Here is a 24,039-nt window from a genome sequence, read left to right as displayed (position 1 = left end):
AGCCCCCAGCCCCGCTCACCGATGGCAGAGCCTGGACCCACCGCTGACCCTGGACTGCAGGGCTGGTGTGAATCTCGAGGTACTTTTGGAAACGCGGGGTTGAATAAAATGAGGCCAAAGCCTGTGCCTAGGGCTGGCGTCTACCCCTCGCCGGCACCCCTCGTCACCCGGGTCACCCCACCTGTCCCCCTTGCAGCGTGGGTGAGCCACGGATGGTGACAATTCACTATGGCAGCTCCGGTGAGTGCCAGCCCTCCTTGCTGCCAGGCGAACCCCAGCTCCTCTGCACACCCATGACCCCCACCATCGTCTTGCACAGGGGACGGACCCCACGGCTGCTGAAGGGGGACATGAAACCCCCCATGTGGAAGCATCACCGGTGCCAGGCTGAGCTGGCCGTGCCACCGCCGCAGCCCAGTCCAAGCCCTGTGCCTCTCTGCCGGGGCAGTCCCCTGTGGCTGCGCATCAGCACATAGCTGTGCCGCATCATGGGGGCTCTGTGGGGGCACATATGTACCCCATGGTGGGGTACGAGGGCTGTGGGGCTGTGGTGGGACACCCCATACCCTGCTCAGGGGCTTCACCGGGATCTTGCTGCAGGAGGGAAAGGAGGAATGACATCCCGGTGCTGGAAAGGCCGTCCTCCCTCGGGAGACTGTGCGAGTTGGGACCGTGTGGGAACAGGCTCTGGCACAGCCCAAGGTGTGAGGGGCCATGGGGGCAACTGTGGGGTGAAGACCCAGGGGAAACCACATTCTCCCAGGGGCAACAGCCGCCCTGCACCCGCCCTGCCCGGCTCGCTGCCCCGCTACATGCAGACACCCGGGGGTCAGGGGCTGTTCCACTTCTCCAGCTTTGCTGCTCAAAATAGAAAATCTCAAAACATCGGATTTTCACTGGCTAAAAACAGCCGCCGGCGCCTGGGAGCTGGAGCCCAAGGAACGCTGGCCCCCACCGGCCCCCGCCAGCCCCCGCCGGGGTGGGTGCAGCTCAGTCATGGGGTCCAGGGAGATGGAAGGGATGGCGGTACTTGCAGCGGCAAGGATCCCCAGGCCATCCCCTGCGCCCGCTGGCCCCTTCAATGGAGGCTTGTGGCATGAGCTTTGGGGCCGTCGGAGGCTCCTGGTGGAATTGTGCCAGGATGGGGGCCCAGCGCTGACCCCCCGGAGGTGGATGGCCCCGGTGGTTGGAGCTGCGCTGGCATGGTCTGCGGAAGGATCTGCCCTATCGCTGCCGCCCGGCTTCCCCTCCCACGGCCGCCTTTCGCCTTTTCACAATTAAACAGCGTTTTGCTTCTAAAAATACCCAGGGAGACGAGGGCGCGTGACAGGCACTGGGCCAGGCCAGCTCAGTCGGGGAGAGGAGCTGTCCCCGAGGGGCACCAGCCCTGTGGGCAGCACCCCGGAACCCTGCTGTGTCCTGGCTCGTGCACCCTGTCCTCATGCGTGCCCAGCACCGCTGGGGCTGACCAGGGTACCAGGCACCGTCCCTCCTCCTGGGCAGGAGCGCGCAGTGCCGGGATGCTGCAGGGCAGGAGGGGCTGGGGACCAGCTGGAGGGGGGGCACGCAGGGACCCCCGGCTTGGGCAAGGAGTCGCCGGCACATCCAGCCTGTGCTGGCATCAGGGCAACATCCGAGCCAACGAAGGCAGCTTCAGGCTGATGTCCGAAATATCAAATCCCGAGGGCTGGATGGGGTCTGGGAGCGCCTGGTGCCTCGCTTCACGCCAGGCACTACCGGGGTGCTGGGGTGCTCCAGGGAGAGCTCCCCCACCGAGCACCTCCCGCTGCATCGCCACCCAGCACATCGCCCTGCAGCAGACGGGCCGAGCAGGTCGCTCTGTCTCTCCGCAGCGGCCCTTTCCATTCCAAGTTTGTACAAAGTCCATTTAATCCGCCACAGCGTGACCCTTAATCCTGCCCCGCTCACGAGCCGCCGTGACCCCAGTACTGCCAGGAAAGCAGCTCCCCCCAAAGTGCCGAGTACTCCTGCCCGACTGCAGCACCTGCACTCATCCGCCTGGAATCGCATCCTGCATTTTCAGGCTCTTTCTTCAATTTCTCAAGGTTATTTTGAATTACTCCCCTGACTGGCCGGGGTTTGGAGCCCTCTCCCTCTCCAGCCACATCTCCTCCGCAGAGCTAAAAAGCAGAGTCCTGGTTCCACCCCCAGAGCTGCCACCGGCACTGTTGGGGACATCAGGACCCCTCCCAACACTCGTGCTGCTCTGGCAGCGCCCCATGGCCGATGGCTCTTGCTGGTGGTGGGAACAGTGCTGCAAAACGCCAGCTGGGAGGAAACCAGAAGTAGCAACCTAAGGGTTAAGCATGCAAACGCATGGAAATAAAGCCATTGCATTTGAAGCTCAGTATAAGTATGTGCCACCTTTAAAAGGAAAGCAGCCCTAAACCAAGAAAACTCACAGTGTGAGCTCATCCCTCACGGCAGAGTGACACGGGACATCACCTCCAAGGCACAGCTGGGCAAAGCATCCTCCTCCTCCTTATCGCTGTGGGGTTGTAACCAGAAGATGTGACCCCTGATCTCCAGTAGACGCTGAAGGGCATGGTGGACCACAGTCAGCACCGATCGCATGGGCAATGAGCGCTTGGAATAATTTGTGTTATTATCAGCCTCGCTACAGCCTGAGGACATGAACCCCTTCCCTTCTGCTCACTAGCACAGCCCGGCCGAGCAGTGCTCAGGGGCCCAGGTTGGCCCCACCACCAGGCTGCCATTGACAGAGGCCAGTGGAGCAACCTGCCCATCATGACGTGCTCCTCCATGCCCTGGCCACCACCAACCTTGCACCTGGGGCAGCCCCACTGGTACCAGCCACCACATGCAAGGTAGGAGGCATCACCTGTGGGCTGGAGCAAGAGAAGGGAGCCATCAGAAGGGGCAGAGGTGACGTCCACACCTGAAAGCCAGGAGCAGAAAGCAGGGCAGGCACAACTCGCTGACAGGTAAGAGGGTTAGCGAGCGGTTTTACACCCAGGAGAAGTAAGGAGCCAGGCAGGTCACTTGCAGGGCTGACAGACTACCAAGGGCAGCTTGAGGAGGATGGAGCTCTGCAGAGAAATCAATGACTTATTGGTGGGGAGCAGGTTCCCACACTGCAGCTTCTCTTCAGGCAGGGTAAAACTGCTGCTAACTGAAGTACCAGTTAAAAAAATTGCAATGAGGAACCCCCAAACCTCCACGGCAGCGGTGACGAGGGAGACCAGACACAGCACCAGAGCTTGTGCCACCCGCCCCCAACGCGGGAACTGACCAACACAAGGCACTTGGGAGACTTTACTGAGGCCATCGCGAACACAGGGCCAGGCTGCCAAGAGGGGGAAGGCTCCCCTAAACACGTAACTGCTTTGAACAGCTGAGGGATGCCCGTGGGTGCACCAGCGGCCGGGCCCCCACCCTCCCTTCCTCACCCCCCCCCCCCCAACCCCGCCCGGCTGCACCCACGCTCTGGGGAGCCCCGCCCCAAGCGACCCCTTATAAACAGCCGCTCGGCCCCACCCCCCCGGAAACGCCCCTATCACGACCCACTCTGCAGCGGAGTGGCAGCTCCTCACCCAATCAAATGCCGCAGAAGGCGGGTCTCTTCATGTGGTGGGCGCCGTTGATTCTCGCCCAATCCATTCCCGGAGCGGTGGCTGCGCTCCCTGAGTGACACCTCGCCCTCCAATCAGCGCCCGTTCCCACTTCCCGGCAAGGCTTCGCCAATGGGAGCCGAATGACGCGCGCTTCTCTCTCCCCGCCCCGCCCTCCCACACCTCCGCCCTCCGCGGGGCCAACGGGAAGGCAGCGGCGCGGCGGAGGGGGCGAGGCTTCCTGAGGGGCTGGGCCAATGGGAGCGCGGCGCGGGAGGAGCGTGGTCAGGCATTGGTGGGCTGGGCACAGGTGGGCGGGGCGCGGCGCGGCGGCGGCGGGGGGAGGCGGCGGCGGGGCGCGGGCCGATCGGCGGGGAGCGGCGCGGAGCCGGGCGGGAGGCGGCGGCGCCGGCGCCGCCCGGGCCCATGGAGCTGGAGAACATCGTCGCCAACACCGTCCTCCTCAAGGCCCGCGAAGGTGAGCGGCGGCGCCAGGTTGGACGCCCGTCCCCGGAGCTGGGGGGGGACCTCGGGGAGGCGACAGGCCCGGGGCGGCGCTGGGGCAGCCCGGCCGCGGAGCGAGCCCGACGCCCGGGAGGTGACGGCCGGCCGGTGGCCTGAGCCATGAGCCCGCCGGGAGGCGGTGTCCGCCCCCGGGACCCAGCCCCGGGCTATCCCTGCCGGGGGGTCCCGGCCTTGGCTGCCCGCGGCGCGGCGGGGAACCGGGAGGTAACGGCGCGGGTTGGGCAGTGGCTGCCTCAAAGCGCTGGGGCTCTGAGTGAAGCCCCGGTGGGTGCCGCTGCGGGCAGGCGGGGGTTGCTCAGCACCCCGTGCTGGGTGGCCTCCGGGGGGTGCGGAGCCCTCCGGGGGTGGTGTCACTGCCTCGGCGGGTGGAAGCCGCCCCGCAGACCCCGCTGCCTCCCGCCGGGGCTGGCAGCCTCCGGGCTTACCCCTCCCAGAGGCTGCCCTCGCTCCTCCGGCAGAGGGGAAAAGCAGCTGGAGGAGAAAACAGTTGCTTTCAGGCTGGTCAAAGTGCTGCTTCCCGCACGAGGGCCGAGCCCGAAACCGGCGCTGAGCCCCACCCCTCCGCCACCTTCACACCAGCCCTGGCCCCTGGTCCGCTCCGCGTCTGGAGCTTTACTGCAGGGCCACAAACCTGCTGCTGCTTCTTCAGGGGTGACGGCTGAACGGCAGGGCCCTGGTGCGGGATGCAGCCTGCGTGCGGGGAAGGCTCAGGATGGCGTAAGGAGAGAGCTGGAAGTCTGTCACTCCAGAGCCTGGTCCTTTGCGGAGAAGATGCGGATTCAGCCAGGCGTCAGGGGGTTCCTTAGATCACGTATGGTAGTGGGGAAGTACAATCCCTCCTGGCCCACGGTGTGCAGCTGGCTAGACCAAGTTATTCTGGAGCCCGAGGGACCCACCGAAATCCAGTTAGAGGGCTTTAGAGATTGGATTTGTGGGAGGAAAAAGCAACGAAATTAAATTTACACAGGCAGAAATATTTCTGAGCTGCTTGAAAATCAGGCTTAGTGTAGGTACTTCAGACACGGTGACTGTGGTAGACCATGACACGATGGTTCATAATGGCAAGGTTTGGTTTAAAACCAACTCCAGACAAAACCGAACAGTGGCATTTGGGACTTGAAGACACGAGGTCTGGCTTCACAGAGAGTGAGTGACCAGGAGACTGGCTCCTGTTGTGCCTTGGGCAGAGCGGGGTTTGGTTGCTGATGCGGAGTGAGGCGTCGGATGGCTGCTGTGGTGCTGCTTCCCAGAGCTCCTCTGGTGCCTCAGCCTCGACACACGGTGGGCAGTTTGGCTGCAGGCAGATACGATCCACTGGCATGCTTGTGCCGGACAGTTCCTGGCCTGCGAGAGCTGTGGGTGGCTATGCTGCCTGTCCATGGCTCTCCCACCCATGGCTGGGTGGCCATGGTGGCTGCTGGGGTGAGCTTGAGCACCCTGTGTGCCAGGACAGAGACGCTTTGCTGGCCGCGTCTGACAGCACCTCATGCTTTGCCCCAGCCCGGCCTTTTTGGGAGTCTCCTGGTCTGGTGTGGGGGTGAGGGGCTGAGATGTCACTGGGGGGCTGCTGACAGCCATCTTCAGCTGCTGCTGTAAGACAACCATGCTCTACATTTCCTTCAAACTCTTCTAGGAGGGTTTGGCCCAGGGAAGGTGAAGGGTCCTTCCCCCCTTGTCCCCCTTGCCTGCTGGCCTCTGGCAGAGGGACAACAGACCAGTTTTGAGCTATCACCAAGCCCTCAAGCTCTCTTGTGGTGAGCTCTGGGTGCAGGCGGCCCACCTCTTGCCCCATCCCCAAAATGGGGGTGCTGGGAGGTTGGTGTGCAGGAGACAAGTTCCCTGCTGGGCTGTTGGCTGCAGCACCGGGAGGGCGGGGAAGAACCTGGCATGAAGGGCGCTGGAGCCTCCTTTCAAAGCAAACAACTCAAGGAAACGCAAGCTGCCGGTCCTCGTCCTCTGGGCGCTGCGGGGCACAGCTCTGCCTTCCCTTGGGCGCTCCGGGGGTGAGGATGGCTTGTCCTCCGGTGCCCTCACTTCGTTGTCCCCATCCGTTTCGTTGCCGCAAGCCGTGGCTGAGAAGAAGGTGTCTGCGCTGCTGGTTGCTTCCACCCCTGCTTACCCTTGAGTCACTTCCTTCCGGAGTTTGTACAATCGTGCAGCCCAGCTGCTGGTGCGGGGCAGATGGAGCGCAGCGACCCGCAGCGTGCCAGGGGCTGGGGCCTGGGGCTGGCCCTGCAGAAGGCCAGCTGTGTCGGCCCCGTCCCATCTGCGTGTCCAACCAAGGCCTCCTGCAGCGTGGGGAGCTGGATGCCTGGGGACTGTGTCTAGGACTAGGGGCTGAATTGCATCGGCAGTGGAGGAAATGGTTATGAAAGTGTTTCTCAAGAGCTGATAAGCGATGTTCAACCCCTCTGTGATTTCAGAAAGCCGTGCCTTTGGCCCAACCACCTTTGGCAGGGTGGTTTAGTGTGTTTCCAAAGGGAGGTGGGAGATGGTGTGTGTGTGTGTTGGCAGGGTGAAGGCGATCCCCAGAGGCTGGCTGATCCCAGCAATCCCTATTTCAGTACTTAGTGCTTGCTATGATGTAAATTTTTTGGTTTATCTAGAAGCTTTCCCACCCTGTCCTACAGCACTGGGCATTTACTGCAGCAACTGAAGTTGCAATAATATCTGATTCTCCGATCTTGCTTTTCTGAGACTGCCTTATCTCTGGAGAAAGGTGGGAGTGTCCCCACTTCACAGGTGGGAAACTGAAGTGATGAGCCCCGGGCGATGCAGTGAGTTGTCTGTGGAGCCGGGATTAGAGCAGGAATTCCTGTCTCCCAGCTTCATGTCCTCCCTCTGAGAGCCCCTCCCTGGAGTAAGCAATCAGTCTGGAATGAGTAGGTGGCATGAACATCCTTACTACAGCAGGAAGAGCTTCAGGCCGAGCAAGGCTTGGCCTCGAGAGGTGATTAGTTATGCAGAGGTCCTGAGGACAGGCCTGGGAGCCAAGAACTCTTGTGCAGGCATAGAGTAATCTGTGGGTTTAGGCACTCCTGCCCTGATTCTCCCATCTTAAAGATGAATTAACAGAGATGTCCAGGTGAAAGGTCTTTGTGTTCTTGGTTGGGGCTTTGTTCAGCAGCCAGCGAGGTTGGTCCATCTGCTTCCTCTGGCAGTCAGAGGCTCTAACGCTTGTGTTCCACCAGCCAGGAGATGGTGATATCACTTTGGTCTTGTTTTCCTTGCCTGGGCTTGCTCGTGTAAATGGGCAGAGGGTGTCTCCTCTCTCGGCTCCTGGCAAGGCTGGGCTGCAGTCGGACATCCTTGCCTCATAACTCATAACTTCACACCCCTCACTTCATAACATAACTGATGTTGTGTGCCCCGCAGGTGGTGGCGGAAACCGGAAAGGCAAGAGTAAGAAATGGCGCCAGATGCTGCAGTTCCCCCACATCAGCCTCTGCGAGGACCTTCGACAAACCCTCGGTGAGACGCGGCAGCTGGCGGGAGCTGAGCAGCGCCCGGGCTCCGCTCCGGAGCGGGGCTGGTGGGTGAGCATGTGTGAGTGTTGTGCACCCAAAATTGAGTCGTGTGAGGGTCAGGGACGTGTAACGGGGCACGTGTAACGGGGCACGTGTCGGCCAAAGCCCAGCCAGGATCACTCGGAGCTCGGGGTGCAGGGGAGAAACGATGGGTAGGTAAGTCACAGCTGCATGGCGCTCACCAGATAACGCCTGTCGATGTACCCACCCACCTTCTAGGCTGCGATGAGCTTCACCAGAGATACGCCACCTTCTCTGTGCAAACAGACCTGCTCGGTGCTGCAGAGTTTTGGAGCATCACTCTGGGGTGCCTTTGCATAAATAACAAAGGTCCTGCTAACTTCCTCTGGATTCCCTGTCCAGGTTTCAGCCCTGGTCTGCAGACCTCGGCTTCTAACGCTAACACAGCAGCTTTTCTCGGGCAAAACTGGGTTCTTGCTGTGCGGTACGGATGAGAATTGTACAGTTGGACAGGGCTTGGCCTGTCATTTTAATACTGCACTTTGTACTCTTCATGGTTTTAATGTTTGTGCAGCAGGCTTGGTCCTGAGATCATGTGAAATTGTTTTGGGGCACAGAGGGTGGGAATACTCCGCTTCCTGGGAAGGGGAGAGGTTGTTTAAATTATTACTCCAGATTCATCTGCCAGATGGAGGGTGGCACGGCGGTGGCCTTGTTTCAGAGCAGCTGTCACTGGGCTGGGTGGGTTTGGGAGGTTTCTGCAGCTCCTGTCCCCAGTTCCACCCTGCCCAGGTTTTCCAGGTCCTGGCAGCCCCAAGGAGAAGAGTGGCCCCCTTAGAGGGTACATGGGACTGTAGCACCTGGCGTAACTTAATCTCCATCATCCACACTGTAACCTCCAAGCTCACAACAGCCTGGTTCTGCTGCTGTGCATGCTGTGCACCACCTCCCAGGGCCAGCTTCGCAGTCCAGTGTGGTCGGATGGGGACTCTACCCTCGGTTTTGCTGCAAACTGCCTCTGGAGCAAGTTCTGAGCACCGAATGCAGCTCTGCCATGGGCTCTCCTTGCAGCTCCCATCTTGGCCATCGCGACCCCTGTCTTTTTCTCTGACTTGTGTGCCCTCAGCAGAGCTTTCCCTCAGATAATGCCCATCCTCTGTCTGCAGCCGCCCTTCCTCTGGCTGTCGTGACATGTTTTCCCGCACTGAACTTCACCTTTGTTGTGCTGCCTGTTTGCTGGTGGTGAGTGCTGGTGGTCTGTCTGTCTCTGCTGTCCCACTGTCCGGGACGGTGACCTTGTGATGCTTTGGGAGGCAAGTCCCTCCCAGAAGCTGGCTGTCACCACCCGTGTCCCCACTTCCCTTGGGGAGGCATGCGAGAAGTGCTTCTGGCCCAGGTGGCAGCCGCCTCGCTTGGTTTCCCTGTGGGAAAGGTGACCCTGTTCCTCATGCTTGGGTCACTCTTTGGCTGGAGTGGTTTTGTTTTCCCCTCACAGCCTGCTAGAAAGGCATTTCTTTCCTATTCCAGAGGCTTGGCAGGACTCGTGGCCGTGGTGGGCTGGTTGCCCACTGCAGAATTAAGCTTTGTGTGCCCTGACCACAGGGAGCAACCTTGTGTGAGCCTGGGCAGCGGCGAGGGCAGCCAAAAGCTTCTGATCTCACTGGCAGCAAACTCTCATCCTGCCCAGCTGAAGGGAACTCCTTCCCCTGCAGACACAAAGAAACCGGCCGGTGCAGCGGAGCTGGCAAGGCAGCCTCCTCCCCCAGCACAGCCTGGCCGTCTCCGTGCTCTCGTGCACCCTCAGGAAGCCACAGCTTCCTCGGGAGAAACTGCTGCGTGTGGAGGGGAAGGCCAGCACTACCCAGGCCCAGGGAGTGCTGGAAGATCCCCTGCACCAGTGGATGGCTGCACATCTGCACCCCAGGCAGCCCACAGCCATCGGTTGCAATGGCTGGAACAGAAATCTGTTCTGGCCCACGATCAAACGACATCTTATGAATGGAAGGAGAGGCAAAAAAAACCCAGAGAACTGGAAGTGCTCTGGAGAGTCAAAGGGGTTTGTGCCTGGGCTGCCAGACTTCAGAGAGGGGTAGGAGGAATCAGCAGGGAAGCTGCGCTCCAGAGGGCAGTAGGAGCTGACATACAAGTGAGTGGCTGACCCATGGAGTGAGGGGAACCCATTGCTGTGTGCAGCATTAACAGGACATCTGTGGAAATGGTGCCCTCCATTTTGGTGCTGCTGCTCCCAGGAGGGCCTTTGGGAATATGAGTGGTTTGTCAGAGTCATCAGAGCAACTCTTGGTCTGGAAGATCTGCCTCGAAATAAGCTCGCTGTGTTCCAAGGAAGGTTGTGTGTCTGGAGTAGTCAGTCCATCTCTGCAGGGAGAGGTTTGAGAAGAGAGCCTCCAGGCAAGCAGGGGCCACCAAGGTCCCTTGCTACAAACAAGAGGGGCAGGTTGTACAGAACAGCCGTTCAAACCTTTTCCAGGGAAGAGAATCCTCCACAGGGGAACGTAAAAGCTCGGTCGTGCCTCTTGTCCCCATTGGGTGCGTTTCACGCTCGTGGGAGGCTCAGGCTGGTGGGACCTGTGAGCAGCCAGCTGACGGGTCGCAAGCCTCTGCACTGCTGCCTGCGGCCGGGGCAGTGGGCTGTGGCTGCTCCTTGGGGGTCGGCAGTGAGTGATCTTCTCCACATTTGCAGAGCGGGACTACCACAGCCTGTGCGAGAAGCAGCCCATCGGGCGCGTGCTCTTTCGGCAGTTCTGCGAGACACGACCTGAGCTGTCACGCTGCGTCAAGTTCCTGGATGCAGTGGTAAGAGCAAAGCCCGTCGGGATTTGTTGGGATAGGCAGGGATGTTCTTGGCACCTGGGCATGGACTGGTTGGCCCTGGGCACTCAGGCAGTTGCCAGGTACTTCTGGCCATGTAGGGTTTTCCTGAAGGAAAAACCTGTGAGTTGCAGTTTCTTCAAGACAGGGCTGGGCCTTTGCTTAGGGAGCTGTTTGCTGGAGATCTGGTTTTCCAGGAAAGCATGGGAAACCTTGGGCAGAGGGTGTTGCTGCTCTGCAGCTGTTGCCCGGTAGCAAGGCTCGGTGCCTGGCTGGGCCTGCTCCTCACGCTGTTTGCTCTGTTCAGGCAGGGTACGAAGTGGCTCCAGATGAGAAGCGGAAGGAATGCGGGCAGCACCTGATCGAAAAGTACTTGAAGCCAAACGTGAGTAAGAGGGTTGTGTTTGCTGCCTGCAATGGTAGAACAGCTGGAAAGCTGACGGCCGTCATTACCCATGTCCTGCCACAGCGAACATGCTGGGCAGGACGGTAAGGGCAGAGTATGGAGCCACCCCACCACCTCACAAGCGACCATGCTGCTTTTCCCACTGGCCCTAAAGCAGATGGGCACCTGTGTGCTGTTCCTGTGGGCTTCTCCTTCCTGGCAGGACCCTCGGGCTCTGCTCCCTATGCCTGACTCCGTCCCTTTGTCCCCAGAGTGAGGACCATGTGCCTGAAGTTCCCTCGCAGCTGGTGGATGCCTGTTGTGAGAGACTGGAGCAGGAACCTTCCAAGGAGCTCTTCAAGGAATCCACTAAGTAAGTTGCGGGGCTGGGGCCTGCCTGCAGGTCACACCATGGCATGGGGTTGATGCTGCTGTTAGATCACCTCGTCCCTTGTGGTCCCTTCCTCCGGGAGAGTGAGGGCTGGTGCTAAGGCTGGGGCTTGGGGAGTTTTGGGTTAGCAGTTTGCAGCACAGCTACAGGAAAGCAAGTGCAAGGAGCTCCCGTGGGCTCTGGGAGCCACAAGCTGCTGCAGAAACCTCCGTCACTCCTCTCAGTCTGCCGTGGGTCTGAGTTGCCATTTGGGAAGACCCTATTTCAGCAAGCCTCAGCATCTGGCCATGCTGTTCCGAGGCTTGTGCCAGGATCTCGTAGGCACCCGTAGAGCAGAGCTGACAGCTGCAGTCCCAGTGCCAGCTGTCCTCTCCCGCTGGCCCCAGATGTGGCCGTTGTGGTGAAGTTACGCTGGCTGTTGCTGCAGGATCTAAGGTCACTTCTGTTCCCATTGCAGAAGCAGTGGCCGAGGTCCTGGCTCCGGGTGCGAAGCGGAAGCTGTTAGGCAAACCGGGCTTATGGCCTCCACCCCTCCCTGAACAGTAGCTGGAGCACGTTGCCTAATTGAGTGCAGGGCTGTGGCAATGGGTTTGCTGCAGTCTTCAGGGGAGCGTTAGCTCTGTGTGTGGTAACTAGTGTCGCTGTCTGAATGCAGAGCCTCCGGGCTGGGCCCTGCCTGCTCCTGGCAAGCTCTGAAAGGGGAAGAACCCATCCGCTTCTCCTTGATGCACGTCTCCAGTCTAGACGCTGTGTCTAAGGCTCTTTACTCCGCTGGGCAGCCCTGGCACCGGTCTCCGAGGCAGTTAGCTCTCTTGAGCAGGATCCCCTGTGGCCTTTTGTGCTGGATATTCATCTGAAAGTGAACAACTCAGCGCCTGGCGCTGAACATTGCTAGCAGCTTTCGGCAGCTGATTACAGCCTTGCGTGCGCATTTGCCCTGTGAGCAGAGGGACGATTGCAAAGAGTCCCACCGTCCCCTTTTGTCCCGCAGCCCGGGCTGGTGCTGAGAGGCCACAATTAGCAGTGCCAGCCCCGTCCCAGGGTGCTGTGTTGGTCACAGCAGTACCTCCAACGTGCCTTCCTTTTGCATCAGGCTTAACGCAGAGGCTGGGCTTTCTGGGCCGGGGGCTGTGCGGGTCGTTCAGTGCCAGGCTGGGTGAGGGGATGGCAAAGTGACCGCGCTCTCGGGCCTGCTCACCTCCTCTTTCCTTGGACCACCGACCTCTTCCACAGCTGCGATCAGCTCTCAGCAGCCTTGCTGGCTCTGCTCTCTCCTAGGCTTATCCACGACTACCTGAGTGTGGCTCCCTTTGCTGACTACCTCGACAGCTTGTACTTCAACCGCTTCCTGCAGTGGAAATGGCTGGAACGGTAATGCTCCCCGGCATCGCTGGGAGACCTGCACCCTGCTTGTATGGGCTGCCTGAGGGGTCCCTTTAGCTTCTTCCCACGCTGGGCCCTGTCAGGAGCCAAGGGCTTGGCCTTTGTCTGTTCTTGCTCCCCTTCAGGGCCCTTTATTGGCACCACCAGCCTCTACTGGCTGCCCCAGCCTTGCTTGCCTCGCAGGGAAGCAAGGTCTGCTCGAGCAGGGGTTTTGGGGCGAACCACAGTCTCTCAGGCCAGGGCATGGGTGTGGTTTGGGCTTCAGCCCCTGCTCTTCCCCTGCTCCCATCTCACTCCAGTTTTCTTTGCCTCACAGGCAGCCAGTGACCAAAAACACTTTCCGCCAGTACCGTGTGCTCGGCAAGGGCGGTTTTGGGGAGGTAAGTGACCAGCATTTCCTCTGGATTCCGGCTACCAGGCAGCCACCGTTGCCTTCTGCCAGATGCGGGCCTGGGTTGGCCATCAGGGTGCCACAAGCTGCTCCAGCACCTGGAGGCGGGTGCTCCTGGCTGGGGGGGCTATGGGGACTCTGCGCTGCGCACTGCTGTGCGCTGGGCATTGCATGATCTGTCAGTTCCCCCCTGGGGGGCAGGAGCCAGGCACTGGAGGTGTGGGAGGTGTTGCACAGGGTAGGTAGCACATGCCCTGTGGTGCGTACTGCTGCCTGCGCAGAGTCAGGTCTGTTCCTAGTGTCTTAGTATGTGAAACTGCCCGGCTGAAAACTGTCACTGTCAGACTTCCTGGAGTGGCCTCTGTCTTCCCAGTCGCCAGCCATGGTGCTGCTACAGGTGGCAGGGGCATCGCAGTCCTCTGCTGCTTATCTGTGACCTCTGGAGATGTCACTGCTCCCTCTGTCCTTGCTTTGACAACAGGCTTCTTGCTAACCTCTGAATGAGGTGGGAACAGGGACATCTTTGCCTTCCTGTGCCTCTTCCTTAGAGCAGAACCTAGACCCCTGCCCTGGAAACAGCAGCAGGAGGGTGCTGAGCCTTGTCACCCCTCCAGGTTTGTGCCTGCCAAGTGCGTGCCACGGGGAAGATGTATGCCTGCAAGAAGCTGGAGAAGAAACGGATCAAAAAGCGGAAGGGAGAGGCCATGGCCCTGAATGAGAAACAGATCCTGGAAAAAGTGAACAGTAGGTTTGTAGTAAGTACATAGGAATTGCTCTCACTTTGCTGCGGTGGTTGATTCTTCCTCCAACCAGCCGGCCCAGCACCTCTGTGCTCCTCACCCCATGGGGAGAGACAGGAGCAGGCCCTGCCCATGGGGTAGGGTCCTGGTGCCTGCAGATCTCTCACAAGGCTGGGGTCTGGCAGGACCTCCTACTGCCTCCACAAGATGACCTAAATGCACCCAAAGTCAGGCCTAAACACCCATCTGGTCTCACAGGCACCTTCTTAACCTCTGGGGCAAAAGAAAGCAGTGAGAACTGTCTCTCCAGACAGCCAAATGGGCAGAAGCCTAGCCCTGAGCTGTGTGGTGGGGAGCTCTCTCCCTGGCTGCACTGAGGTGTGGACAGCCTGAAACCTTCCCTTATGGAGGATTCATCAGGCGCTGTCCCGGGGTTGCTGTTGGGTGCTCCTTGCCCTGGAGGGGAGCAGTTCTGGCTCAGGGAAATAGTGTCCTCACTGTCTGAGGAAAGCTGGGGGTGTGCAGGTGCTGCTGGGCACTTCCATGTCCTCCCTGGGTTTGCACAGTTTCCCCTCTGTCTCCTCTGCTGGTAAAGGCCCAGTCCTGCCCGTGAGAGGCTGCTTAGGTGACAAAGTGCCCGTCAGAGTGTGGGCACCTCCCTCTTCCAGCTGTGTCTTCTAACAGCCTTTCTGCCCTGAATTGCAGGTGAGCTTAGCCTATGCATATGAAACTAAAGATGCTCTCTGCCTAGTGCTGACCCTCATGAATGGAGGGGACCTCAAGTTCCATATCTACCACATGGGAGAGGCTGGCTTCGAGGAGCCCCGGGCAGCTTTCTATGCTGCCGAGATCTGCTGTGGCCTTGAGGACTTGCACCAGGAGAGGATAGTGTACAGGTGCGTGCTGCCGGGTCCCTGCTGGGAGACCTTGTATGGGCTGCAGAAGCAAGAGGGTTCCTGCTGCTCTTACTAGCCCAGCTGGGTCTGCATGCTCAAGAAAATAAACTCAGGCTTGAGAGCAGCACAGAGCTGGGGGAGAGGGGAGCCGGAACAGAAAGCTGATCTCATGGGAGAGAGGGGAGAGCTTAGCTTGGCTTCCTCGTGCTGGTAAACGATCGCCAAGAACAGGATGTGATCATGCTGTGAATGCCTCGGGGCAGGCACTTGGGTGCTTAACTCCTGGGGCAGTATTGACACTAGAACAAAGGAGGGTAGGCTGCCCCAGTAAGGTCCAGAGAGCTGGGCAGGAGGGAGAACAAGCTGATTGTATGACTACTCACCAGGTTGTGTGATGCAGCGTTAGGGTTAGCATGGCTACACACGGGGCCAGAAAGTCCATTCTAGCCCTACCCTGCGCCTTGCCCTGGGGCAGGACAAGCAGAAGCAGCCCCCGCTGCCTCTCTCTTGCACGGCCTGCCCCATAGCGAGCTCTGCACTGCAAAGAGGGAATGAGCCACGGGCTCACTGCTTTCTTGTGGAGGGTTATAAGTTGTCATGACCAGCATCTCTGCCCAGGAGGGGAGAACTCTTATGGCTAACTCTGGGGAGGGGAAGGTCATCTGTGTGCCCGAGGCAGGGGCATTGTATCCCTCTGCTGCTTATCTGTGACTTCTTGAGATGCCGCTGTTCTTTGTGTCCTTTGCTTTGACAACGAGCTTCTTGCTAATCAAGTCTCTTCCTTCCTAGGGACCTGAAGCCAGAAAACATATTGCTGGATGACCATGGTGAGTACAGGGGCAAGAGGAGCCCTGGGCCTGGGTCCTTCTCTCTTCCTCTGCTTGAACCAGGGTTGCTCTGTGTTCTTGGCAGCTTCAAACATTGTCCCTTGACCTTGTCCTGTTAACTTGCCCCCTCCTCCATGCAGGTCACATCCGTATCTCAGACCTGGGGCTAGCTGTGCACGTGCCGGAGGGCCAAACAATCAAGGGCCGGGTGGGGACAGTTGGCTACATGGGTAAGTGGCCCTGGTTTAATATAAAAGTGTTCTGTGACTGCACACGTGCTCTCCCTGCCCTCACACGTCCTTCACCCCTGCTCCTACGTAGCTCCGGAGGTAGTGAAGAACGAGCGCTACACGTTCAGCCCAGACTGGTGGGCTCTGGGCTGCCTGGTGTATGAGATGATCGAGGGACAGTCCCCCTTCCAGCAGCGCAAGAAGAAGATCAAGCGGGAGGAGGTGGAGCGGTTGGTGAAGGAAGTGCAGGAGGAGTACTCGGAGAAGTTCTCGCCCTGCGCCCGCTCCCTTTGCACCATGGTACGAGTGTGCATCCCCGTCCCTTCGCTCCCACCACCTCTTTGCACGCAGCAGGAGAACATCGGGGCTGCTCCCTGTAGAGGTGCTGGTGTCAGCCAGGTTCCCTTGTCTCTGATAAGGCAGCGCAGGAGGGTCCAGAGTGCCTTAATTCCTCGCTCTCCCAGCTGCCCAGCCCGTGCCATCCCTAGAGGCTCAGGGCTGCTCCTGCCTGAAGCACCTTCCACCCGGGGCACTGATTTCCTTTGTGTTCCAGCTCCTGTGCAAAGACCCTCTGGAGCGCCTGGGGTGCCGAGGAGCTGGGGCCAAGGAAGTGAAGGAGCACCCTCTCTTCAAGCACCTCAACTTCAGGAGGCTGGAAGCAGGCATGCTGGACCCCCCCTTCAAGCCAGATGTAAGTGCCTATCTGTGTCCTGACCTCTTCAGTCACTGGTGCTGTCAAGGGAAGCAGGAGCCCTGGGGTGGCTCACCTGAGGAGGTGGCACCCATCCCCTTCCCTCTTGTTTCTGCAGCCTGGCAGAACAGAGGTCAAGCAAGACTCTGGGCTGCAGAGAGAGGGGGCCTGGGCTTGGCCACAAGCCACGGTTGTGTGAGCTGGTGGCATCTTCCTGGAGCCTGGCATTAGAGCAGTCCTTGTGCTGTTTAGCCCCAGGCTATCTACTGCAAGGATGTTCTGGACATCGAGCAGTTCTCCACGGTGAAGGGGGTGGAGCTGGAGCCCACGGACAACGACTTCTACCAGAAGTTTGCCACGGGAAGCGTGCCCATTCCTTGGCAGAATGAGGTAGGTTTGCAGGACAGGTCTTTGCTCCAGCTTGTGTCCACCATGGCCGAGTGCAGTGACCCACAGGGTTCGTGCTGTCCCTGCTGCTCTTGTGCTCTGCTGGGCCCTCGGTGATGGGCTTTGTGTGGCAGTTGCTGCAGCCATCTTTGTCCTCTTCCAGATGATCGAGACCGAGTGTTTTAAGGAGCTGAATGTCTTTAGCACAGACGGCACGGTGCCCCCAGACCTAGACTGGAAAGGGCAGCCTTCTCCACAGCCCAAAAAAGGGTTACTCCAGCGCTTATTCAGCAGACAGGTAAGAGTGTTTGCCCAGCGTTTCCTCCCCAGCAAGTCCTCTGGCAGCACTGAGCCTGCTCCTGCCTGTGCCAGGCAGATCTGGCAGGGAGGTGGGCACGGGGGGGGAAGCAGGCAAAGTCTCCTCCTTTGCTGGGTGGCCAGACCCCAGGGCTCTCAGGGGGACCCAGGCAAGGCTGCAGGGAGCCAGCCCTCACCTGGCTGGCACTACCTGTGCTGCGGGAGTCGAGGGGGCTGGGATGGAGTGTCCTGGCTAAACGTGCTGCGGTCACGCAGGGAGAGGGATGTCATTGAAGGCTCTAAAACAGCGAGTCTGCTCCCTTCCTGCATGAATAGTACCATCCCTGAAGAAGACCTTGCTCTTGGAATGGGTTCCTGGGCTCCCCAGAGCATTTCTGCCAGACCTTGAGCAGGCAGAGAGAGCAGTGCTTTCGAGGGATGAGGAGAACGGAAATGTCTTGCAGCTGCTATGGGCTTGCTTGCCTGCCTGTCTCCTCTGCCCAGAACAGTCTTTGCCTTCTTTCCAGGATTGGCAAAGTCTGGGCTGCTGCCTCTCAACAGCTGCTTGCAGCTGTGGGACTCGAGCGTGGTTGGCTCTGGACCTCCTCTCAGCCACCCGGTGCTGACTCCTGCTTCCCCAACGAGCTCCGAGTTGTGCTTCACTGTTCAGTGGGCTGCCCGAGCCAGGGCCAGCTCCGGGCTGGGATACCCAGCCCTTGCTGAGGCAGGCAGGACCTGCCGGAGGATGGGCAGCTGCCTGTAGCAGGGGTTGAGCTGTGATTTGCCACGTGTTTTCTCTTTCCAGAGGTGAGCAGTCTCTCCTGGCTGCTCTGCTCAGGGAAATACCCGGTGGCCCGCGGACGTGGCAAGATCTGGGAAAGAGGAGTGTTGTCCTTCAGTGCCTATCCCCTTCCCCCAGCAGAGCACAAGCTGCTTATTGTTCTAACTGTCCCCTGAGCCACTAATCCCGCTTCCCTGCTCTCGCTGCCTTCGTGAGGGAGGCCTTGCCCTCAGCTTGAGCCAAAGCTGCCCCTGCACTGCCGCTGCTGGGAGCTCCGCTCCCAGGGGGCTGTGGGAAGTTCCCTTCACTCATCTTCGGATGTCTGGAACACACAAGGGTTGAGAACCTGTGAAGGGTTTGGCATTGCCCTGTGCTCAGGCTCCCTCCCGTTCCAGCAAAAAGGGCTTCAGCTGCTTCTGTGGCCGGCTGAGCCCTGAGCGGGGCAGGTCGTCTGTGCTGGCACTGAGCTGTCTCCCTGGGTGGCTGTAGTCCACGGAGCCCATCTTCTTCCCAGCTTCTGAGCTAGTCAGCTGCGTGCTCACCAGTCTGTCTGCCAGGAGCTGAACCCCCAGCTGCAGCTTGACTGTTTCTCTGCAGACTGGGGATCCCCTCCAGCCCCTTGCCTCCATGTAGCTCACCCATGCACAGGCTCAGGGGGGGCCTGGCCCTTCCCTGCCTGAGGGCAGCTGTAGGCTGGGTTGTGTGACTGTGCTCACCCTCTGCTTGCTGTGCTCCTCTCTCCCTTCTCCCTCTCCTCGCCCTTCTGACTTCAGGACTGTTGTGGAAACTGCAGCGACAGCGAGGAAGAGCCCACCCGGCTGTAGAGCACAGCTTGTTCTCCAGCCCCTGGGACCCCCTTGCCTCTCCGGGTGCCCAGCAGAGCAGCAGCCCAGCCTGAAGGACAAGGCGGCAGCGGCCCCGCAAGGTGGATTTGTTTACAGCTTTATACGTCTTATTTGAAGACTGTGAGGATGGCTCCAGGGCTGGCAGCAGCATGCGGCTTGGGCCAGGGTGCCCCTGGCCGGGGACTTCTTGTCCCCGAGACAGACCTGGACACTTCTGAATCTGCCGCTTGGGACTGTGCTGCTGCAGCCCGCTGGCCGCCGCTCCCCTCCCGGACCGAGGGTGGGAGGGAGGGATTGCGCCCGCGTGGGCCGAGGCCGGGCTGGAGCAGCTCTGCTGACACATTCCATGGTGCCGAAGCGGCACTGCAGGTTTGGTGTATATTTATGTATGTTGGTCTGTACATATCACATGTTGGTTTTTAATCTATAGGTGGGGGCCTGCACTGCCCCCACCCTGTCACAGGCACAAATGTCCTCCTATGGGGGGAGCGACAGTCCCAGCTTTGTACCAGGGAGTCCTGGGCAGAGGCCTTCTGTGCCTTGAGGTGTCTAAAGCATCTTTCCTGGACCTTTCTGGCCATGCTGAGGCGTCCTTGGCTCCAGCGGAGTCCATTGCTCAGCCCCGAGGCACAGGAAACCGCTGTGCCAAAGCGTCTACCATTGCATCCTGGCAGCAGAGCGTCGCTGCCTCATCCCCGCTTGCCTGTCTGTCGGAGCCTGCTTCTTCCTGCCTCGTCTCACACGTGCTGCCAGCTCCAGGGAGCTGATCCCGGCCCCCTCTCCAGACTGCCGGCAGGCTGCCTGCGGCACAGCGGGACACAGCTGCTCCCACGGCACCTGCTGTGTGTCCAAAGCGTCGGTCTGATCCCTGGTGTGGTGCAGGATGGCCCCAGCACGGTTCCACCAGCTCCGGACCAGCCATCTGTGCGTGCTGGGGGTGCCATAGTCCCCAGGCTCAGCTCAGTGTCTGAGGAGCAGACGCATAAGGGACCCTGCTCTCGGGGAGCAAAGCTGCGGTAAAGGGAATGTCCCTTCCCGGGGTCATGCTGTGAGCTGTGACCCAAGAGCGAGCAGGGCCAGGACCAGCCTGCCTGCTGTACCGGCTTAGCGTGTGTCCCCAGGGGCCCCGGGGAGACAGCACAGCCCCTGTGCCCAAGGGCAGGGCAGGAACGGAGGGGCTGGAGCCCCGCGTGTCCCTGGGGAGCAGCATGGGGCTCAGCCCACATCTCTGTTCCGCTTGTCCTGTCCCCTCTTGTGCACGCTCGTCCCAGCTGTGTCCTGAGCAATAACTTGTCTGTTCTCTGTGTGTGTATATGTACGCACACGCGTGTGTGCACGTGTGTGCTGCTGCCTCGTGCTCCTTCTGAGCCAGGCCCCCCGGGGGGGCTGAGCACCTACTTGGACCTGTGGTATCAGTTGCTTGCCTTGCACTAAAGTTGGAGAGTATTTAAATTTTTAACCTTTTGTTAAGCATAAGCTTGGCTGTGCCTTATATTGCTGTCGTGTCCAGGCCATACAGGGGTGGTGGCTGTAACGAGGAGATGAGCAGAGACCCCCGTTCCTGAGCTGCCGTGGGCTCTGCGGGTGCTCCTGTCCTGCAGGGAAGGGCTGGGGCTGCCCTCCAGGGCCAGGGCTGATCCTGAGCCCCCAGGGATCGTGGGTGGCCCTCGGTGGCTTCTGCTGGGTGGTTTGGTCAGTGCAGGGGCAGGTACAAGGCCTTGTGCCGTTGGGGTGCCCATGTCTCCTGTGGTCCCCATGCTGCCCCATCCGCCCTTGGCACAGCCTCTCCTGGGCACTGGGCAGCCCTGGGGCTGTCACGGGTGTGCTGTGGGGCTGGGGCAGAGTCCCACTCCCCTCTGGGCACTGCATCGCTGCTTCGGGGGGGGGAACCCTGCTGAGGGGGACCTCTGTGCCACAAGGGACAGCCCCTCAAAGTGGGGACACGGCATGAGCAGGGTTAGGGTCAGGACAGGTGGCACGAGGGGCATCCAGGTCAGGGTGCACGCAGGGGAGGTCGAGGCGGTGGGTTTGGGGTTTGGGGTCAGCGGCAGCGTCGGCAGCCTGGGTGCACGGGGCGGGGGGGCCGCACGCAGCTGCACAGGGATGAGAATAGCAAGTGCGGCTGGGTAGCTAGGGAACAGTTGCTATGGGAGCAGGCCGAGGAGGAGTTCTCACACTCAGAGGGGGCATCTTGGGGTAAAATCCAGGAATTTTCTGCAGCCGTGGAAGGAAGGCAGGCAGGGCGGGGGGATGGGGACGGCCTGAGGATTGCTGCTCCCACCACACGGCCAGGGATGCTCGTGCCACCCTGCCGGCACTGCCTGGGCTGTGGCACCCTGGCACGAGGTCCCGGGGTCACCCGGGGTGTTAGCGGTGTCTCACAGGGTCAGCGTGGCTCTGCGGGCAGGGCTGGGGTGCAGGCAGCGCATGGCTGAGCTGTGAGCGGGGTGTGGAAGGGGCTCTGCCTGTCCCCAGCTGCCCCCTGCCCAGCTGTGTCCCAGCCCCGCGTTCGGGGGTGTCTCGTCCCCATCCCTGTCCTTGCCGGGGGGGAGCAGCATGGGGGTGAGGGGGTACTGGTGTACGGACGGAGCTGGAACTGGTGGGTCTGGGCCCTGTGGACACGGCAGGCCCTGGGTGAGCTCTGGGTGGGCCCTGGGGCACGGGGGGGTCCTGGGTGCTGCTGTGGGGCCGTGGCGGCAGCGCCGGCACCCGATTTTCAGGGGTGAAGGATGCTCTCAGCTGTTGCCCGGGCAACGGCTCCTCCTCCAGCCCACCATGTGGCTCGGGGAGCGCTCCCCCGCCTGCCTCCCCCCGCCGCCGTGGGGAAGGGGACGGGAAGGCAGCTCCCGGCCCCCGGCGCTGGCGGGGCCGGAGGCCTGGCTCCCCCCGCCCGCCCTCACCCCAGCCTGACCATGCCCGCGGGCCCGGCCGTGCCCCCCGCCTCGGCGTTACCCATGGCCCGAGGGAGCGCCCGAGCCCCCCTGCATGGCCGCAGCCCTCTGCCCGCCGCAGGCGCTGCTCGGGCACCCCCGCAGCCGTGGAGCCGGCACTGCCGGGCGGCCGCGCTGTGAGGGCCGATCGCAGGAGACGAGTCCCAGCGAGGTGAGTGAGGGCTGGAGCCGAGGGGGCCGGGGGAGACGCGGCCACGGCGGCCCCGCTCCGAGCGAGGCGGCGGGGCTCGGCCGGCTGCCGGGGCCGCTCCTCTCGGCCGCGACAGGAGCGGGCTGCCAGCGCCCGGCTTCCCGGGCCGCCCGCGGGCCGGGGTGGGGGCAGTCCTTCCGGCCGGGCCCGGCGGAACAACGCGCCGTGTGTGCGGCCGCAGCGGGCGCCCGCCGCCCTGCCCACGGCGAGGAAGCGGCGGCGGGGTCACGGCCCGCGTGGGGCACCCGGTCACCCACCCGGCGTCTGGCCCTGGCACGCAGCCGGCACCGTGGCCCCAGGGCCGGCACACGGTCCCGCTGCTCCTGGCACAGCCCCGCGGCACCGGGGCGCAGCGAAGGGAGAGCGGCAGCTCTCGCCCCCGGCGTGGGCGCAGTCCCAAGGAGCCCGGGGGGGGTCTCCCATGGGGACCGTGACCACAGGCCTTGGGCACAGCAGAGAGCAGCTGGTGATGTGTCCCCCCCCGATAGCAAATAGCCGGGGGAGCCCCAGCGCAGGGGGATGAGCTCTTGGGCCAGGCTGGCGAGGGGACTGCTCCGGTGTCAAGGGCAGCCCCCAAGGTGTGGGGTGCCCCCATGGCAGCCCTCTGTGTCACCCAGTGCCACCTCTGACCCTCGCTGTCCTCGGGGCCAGGCTGGCACCCCGACCCGGCACAGCCACGTGTCCCACTGCAGCATCCCGGTGGGCTGCGGTGGGTCCCTTAGGGTCTGGTTAGCGGCTGAGCTGCCCTCCCTGCCCCTGTCCCTGTCCCGCGCTGGCCGTCACCCCCGGCGGACGCTGTGGCTGGCCCCGGGGGAGGGGGTGGCTGGCACCCCCTGGCACCCCGCGGCCACCCCCAGGGCAAGCGCATGGCCACCGGGTGGGGGAGCCCGTGGCATCGCCCCGCGGGGCATCGCAGGGCCCTCACCCCAACCCGACCGTGGGGCCATCACCCGGGGATCCCCGGCCCCCCACGCCGTGGGGCTCCCGGGCCACCCCCGGGGATGCCACGGCCCTCACGCCACCGGCATCCCGCGGCCGTTCCCTGCGGGAGGGGGGAGGGATTCCCGTGGCAGTGCCCGTTCCCCCCCCCCGCCCCGTGCGGGGCCCCGCCGGTATCCCCGGCTCGGCGGCGGGTCCCGGGGCGGGGGTGCGGGGGCCCCGGCGGCTCCCGGGTCCCTCCCCGAGCCGAGGGCGGGGCGGAGCGGCGGGGCGGGAGCCCGGGCGGGGCGGCGCGCGGCGCGTGCGGGAGCGCTCACCGGAGACAAAGGCAGCGCCGGGAGGCGGCGGCGGCGGCGCCGCGCACCGGGCGCGCACCGGGCCCCCCTTCCCCCCTTCCCCGCCGCCGCCGCCCTATGGAGCCGCCGCCGCCCGCCGCCTGAGCCACGTGCGCCGCCGGTAACGGGAGCCGCGGAGGGAGCGGGCGCGGCGCCTCTGCCTGTTGCGCGGAGCGGAGGCAGCGGGGCCGGGGCGGGGGCGCGCGGGACCGTCACCACCGGCAACCGGGGGCCGGGGCGGAGGCGTGCGGCGCGTACCGGGGCGCGCGCCTCCGGTCCGTCCCCGGCGGGCGCGCGCGCGCCCCGGAGGAGGAGAGGAGGGGGCTGCCGCGCCCGGCGCCGGGGGCGGGGAGGTCCCCGCCGGGATGTCCCCCTCCCGCCGGAGGCACCGGGCGGGGATGGGATGCGACGCGGACAGCGGGGCCCAGGCCGCGGCCGGGGGCAGCGGGGCGGCCCGGGGGTACCGGCGGGGCCCGGCTCGGCGACTGCTCCCAGCCGGGCGCCCGGTCCTCTCCCCGCCCGGCGTGGGTGGCTCCCCGCACGGCCCCGACAGCCCCGCTCCCCCCACCCGCCCCAGCTGCGAACGCCCCCGGTCCCCAGGCACCGCCAGCCCTCCCTGCCCCGGTTCCCGGTGTCCCCCCCGCACGGTGACCCCCCCCCCGGGGATACCCAGGCTGCTGGCGGGTAGCCTGTTGCAGCCGGGGCCGGCGAGCTGTGCCCGCGCCGCGCTGGCCTTGGCCGGGCAGCGGTGGCGGCTTGGGGCGCCCCAGGAAGGGGGGACACCCCCTCCCTAAAGACCCACGTCCCGGCGCTGCCTCTGCCCCCGCTTTTGTCTGCGTGATGGAGCAGCCCCCGCCGCCCGCCGGAGCGGGGCCGGGGCTCCCTGTCCTCCTTCCTTCCCCTGTCCTCCTTCCTTCCGCCTGGGCTCGGACCCCTGGCCCCACT

General features: G+C 62.5%; 1 protein-coding gene across 2 annotated transcripts; it reads left to right on the top strand.

The window, feature by feature from the left end:
• The first annotated feature begins 4,000 nt into the window (after positions 1-4,000).
• Positions 4,001-20,115, top strand: GRK6 (G protein-coupled receptor kinase 6). Of its 2 annotated transcripts, none has more exons than XM_068409691.1 (16): positions 4,001-4,071; positions 7,494-7,589; positions 10,308-10,420; positions 10,743-10,820; positions 11,093-11,193; positions 12,490-12,582; positions 12,911-12,974; positions 13,600-13,740; positions 14,431-14,621; positions 15,411-15,448; positions 15,589-15,678; positions 15,770-15,978; positions 16,232-16,369; positions 16,622-16,759; positions 16,920-17,054; positions 18,608-20,115. In XM_068409691.1, exons 1-16 carry the CDS (start codon positions 4,020-4,022, stop codon positions 18,656-18,658), a joined length of 1,728 nt encoding a protein of 575 aa, XP_068265792.1. In that variant the 5' UTR covers positions 4,001-4,019; the 3' UTR covers positions 18,659-20,115. The 2 variants fall into 2 exon arrangements, with proteins under 2 accessions (XP_068265792.1, XP_068265793.1); XM_068409692.1 differs by having other exon boundaries at positions 17,859-20,115.
• Positions 20,116-24,039: the final 3,924 nt, after the last annotated feature.

Source organism: Nyctibius grandis, chromosome 10, assembly GCF_013368605.1.
Source record: "Nyctibius grandis isolate bNycGra1 chromosome 10, bNycGra1.pri, whole genome shotgun sequence".
NCBI lineage: Eukaryota > Metazoa > Chordata > Aves > Nyctibiiformes > Nyctibiidae > Nyctibius > Nyctibius grandis.
This window is presented reverse-complemented; position numbering and strand designations above follow the sequence as displayed.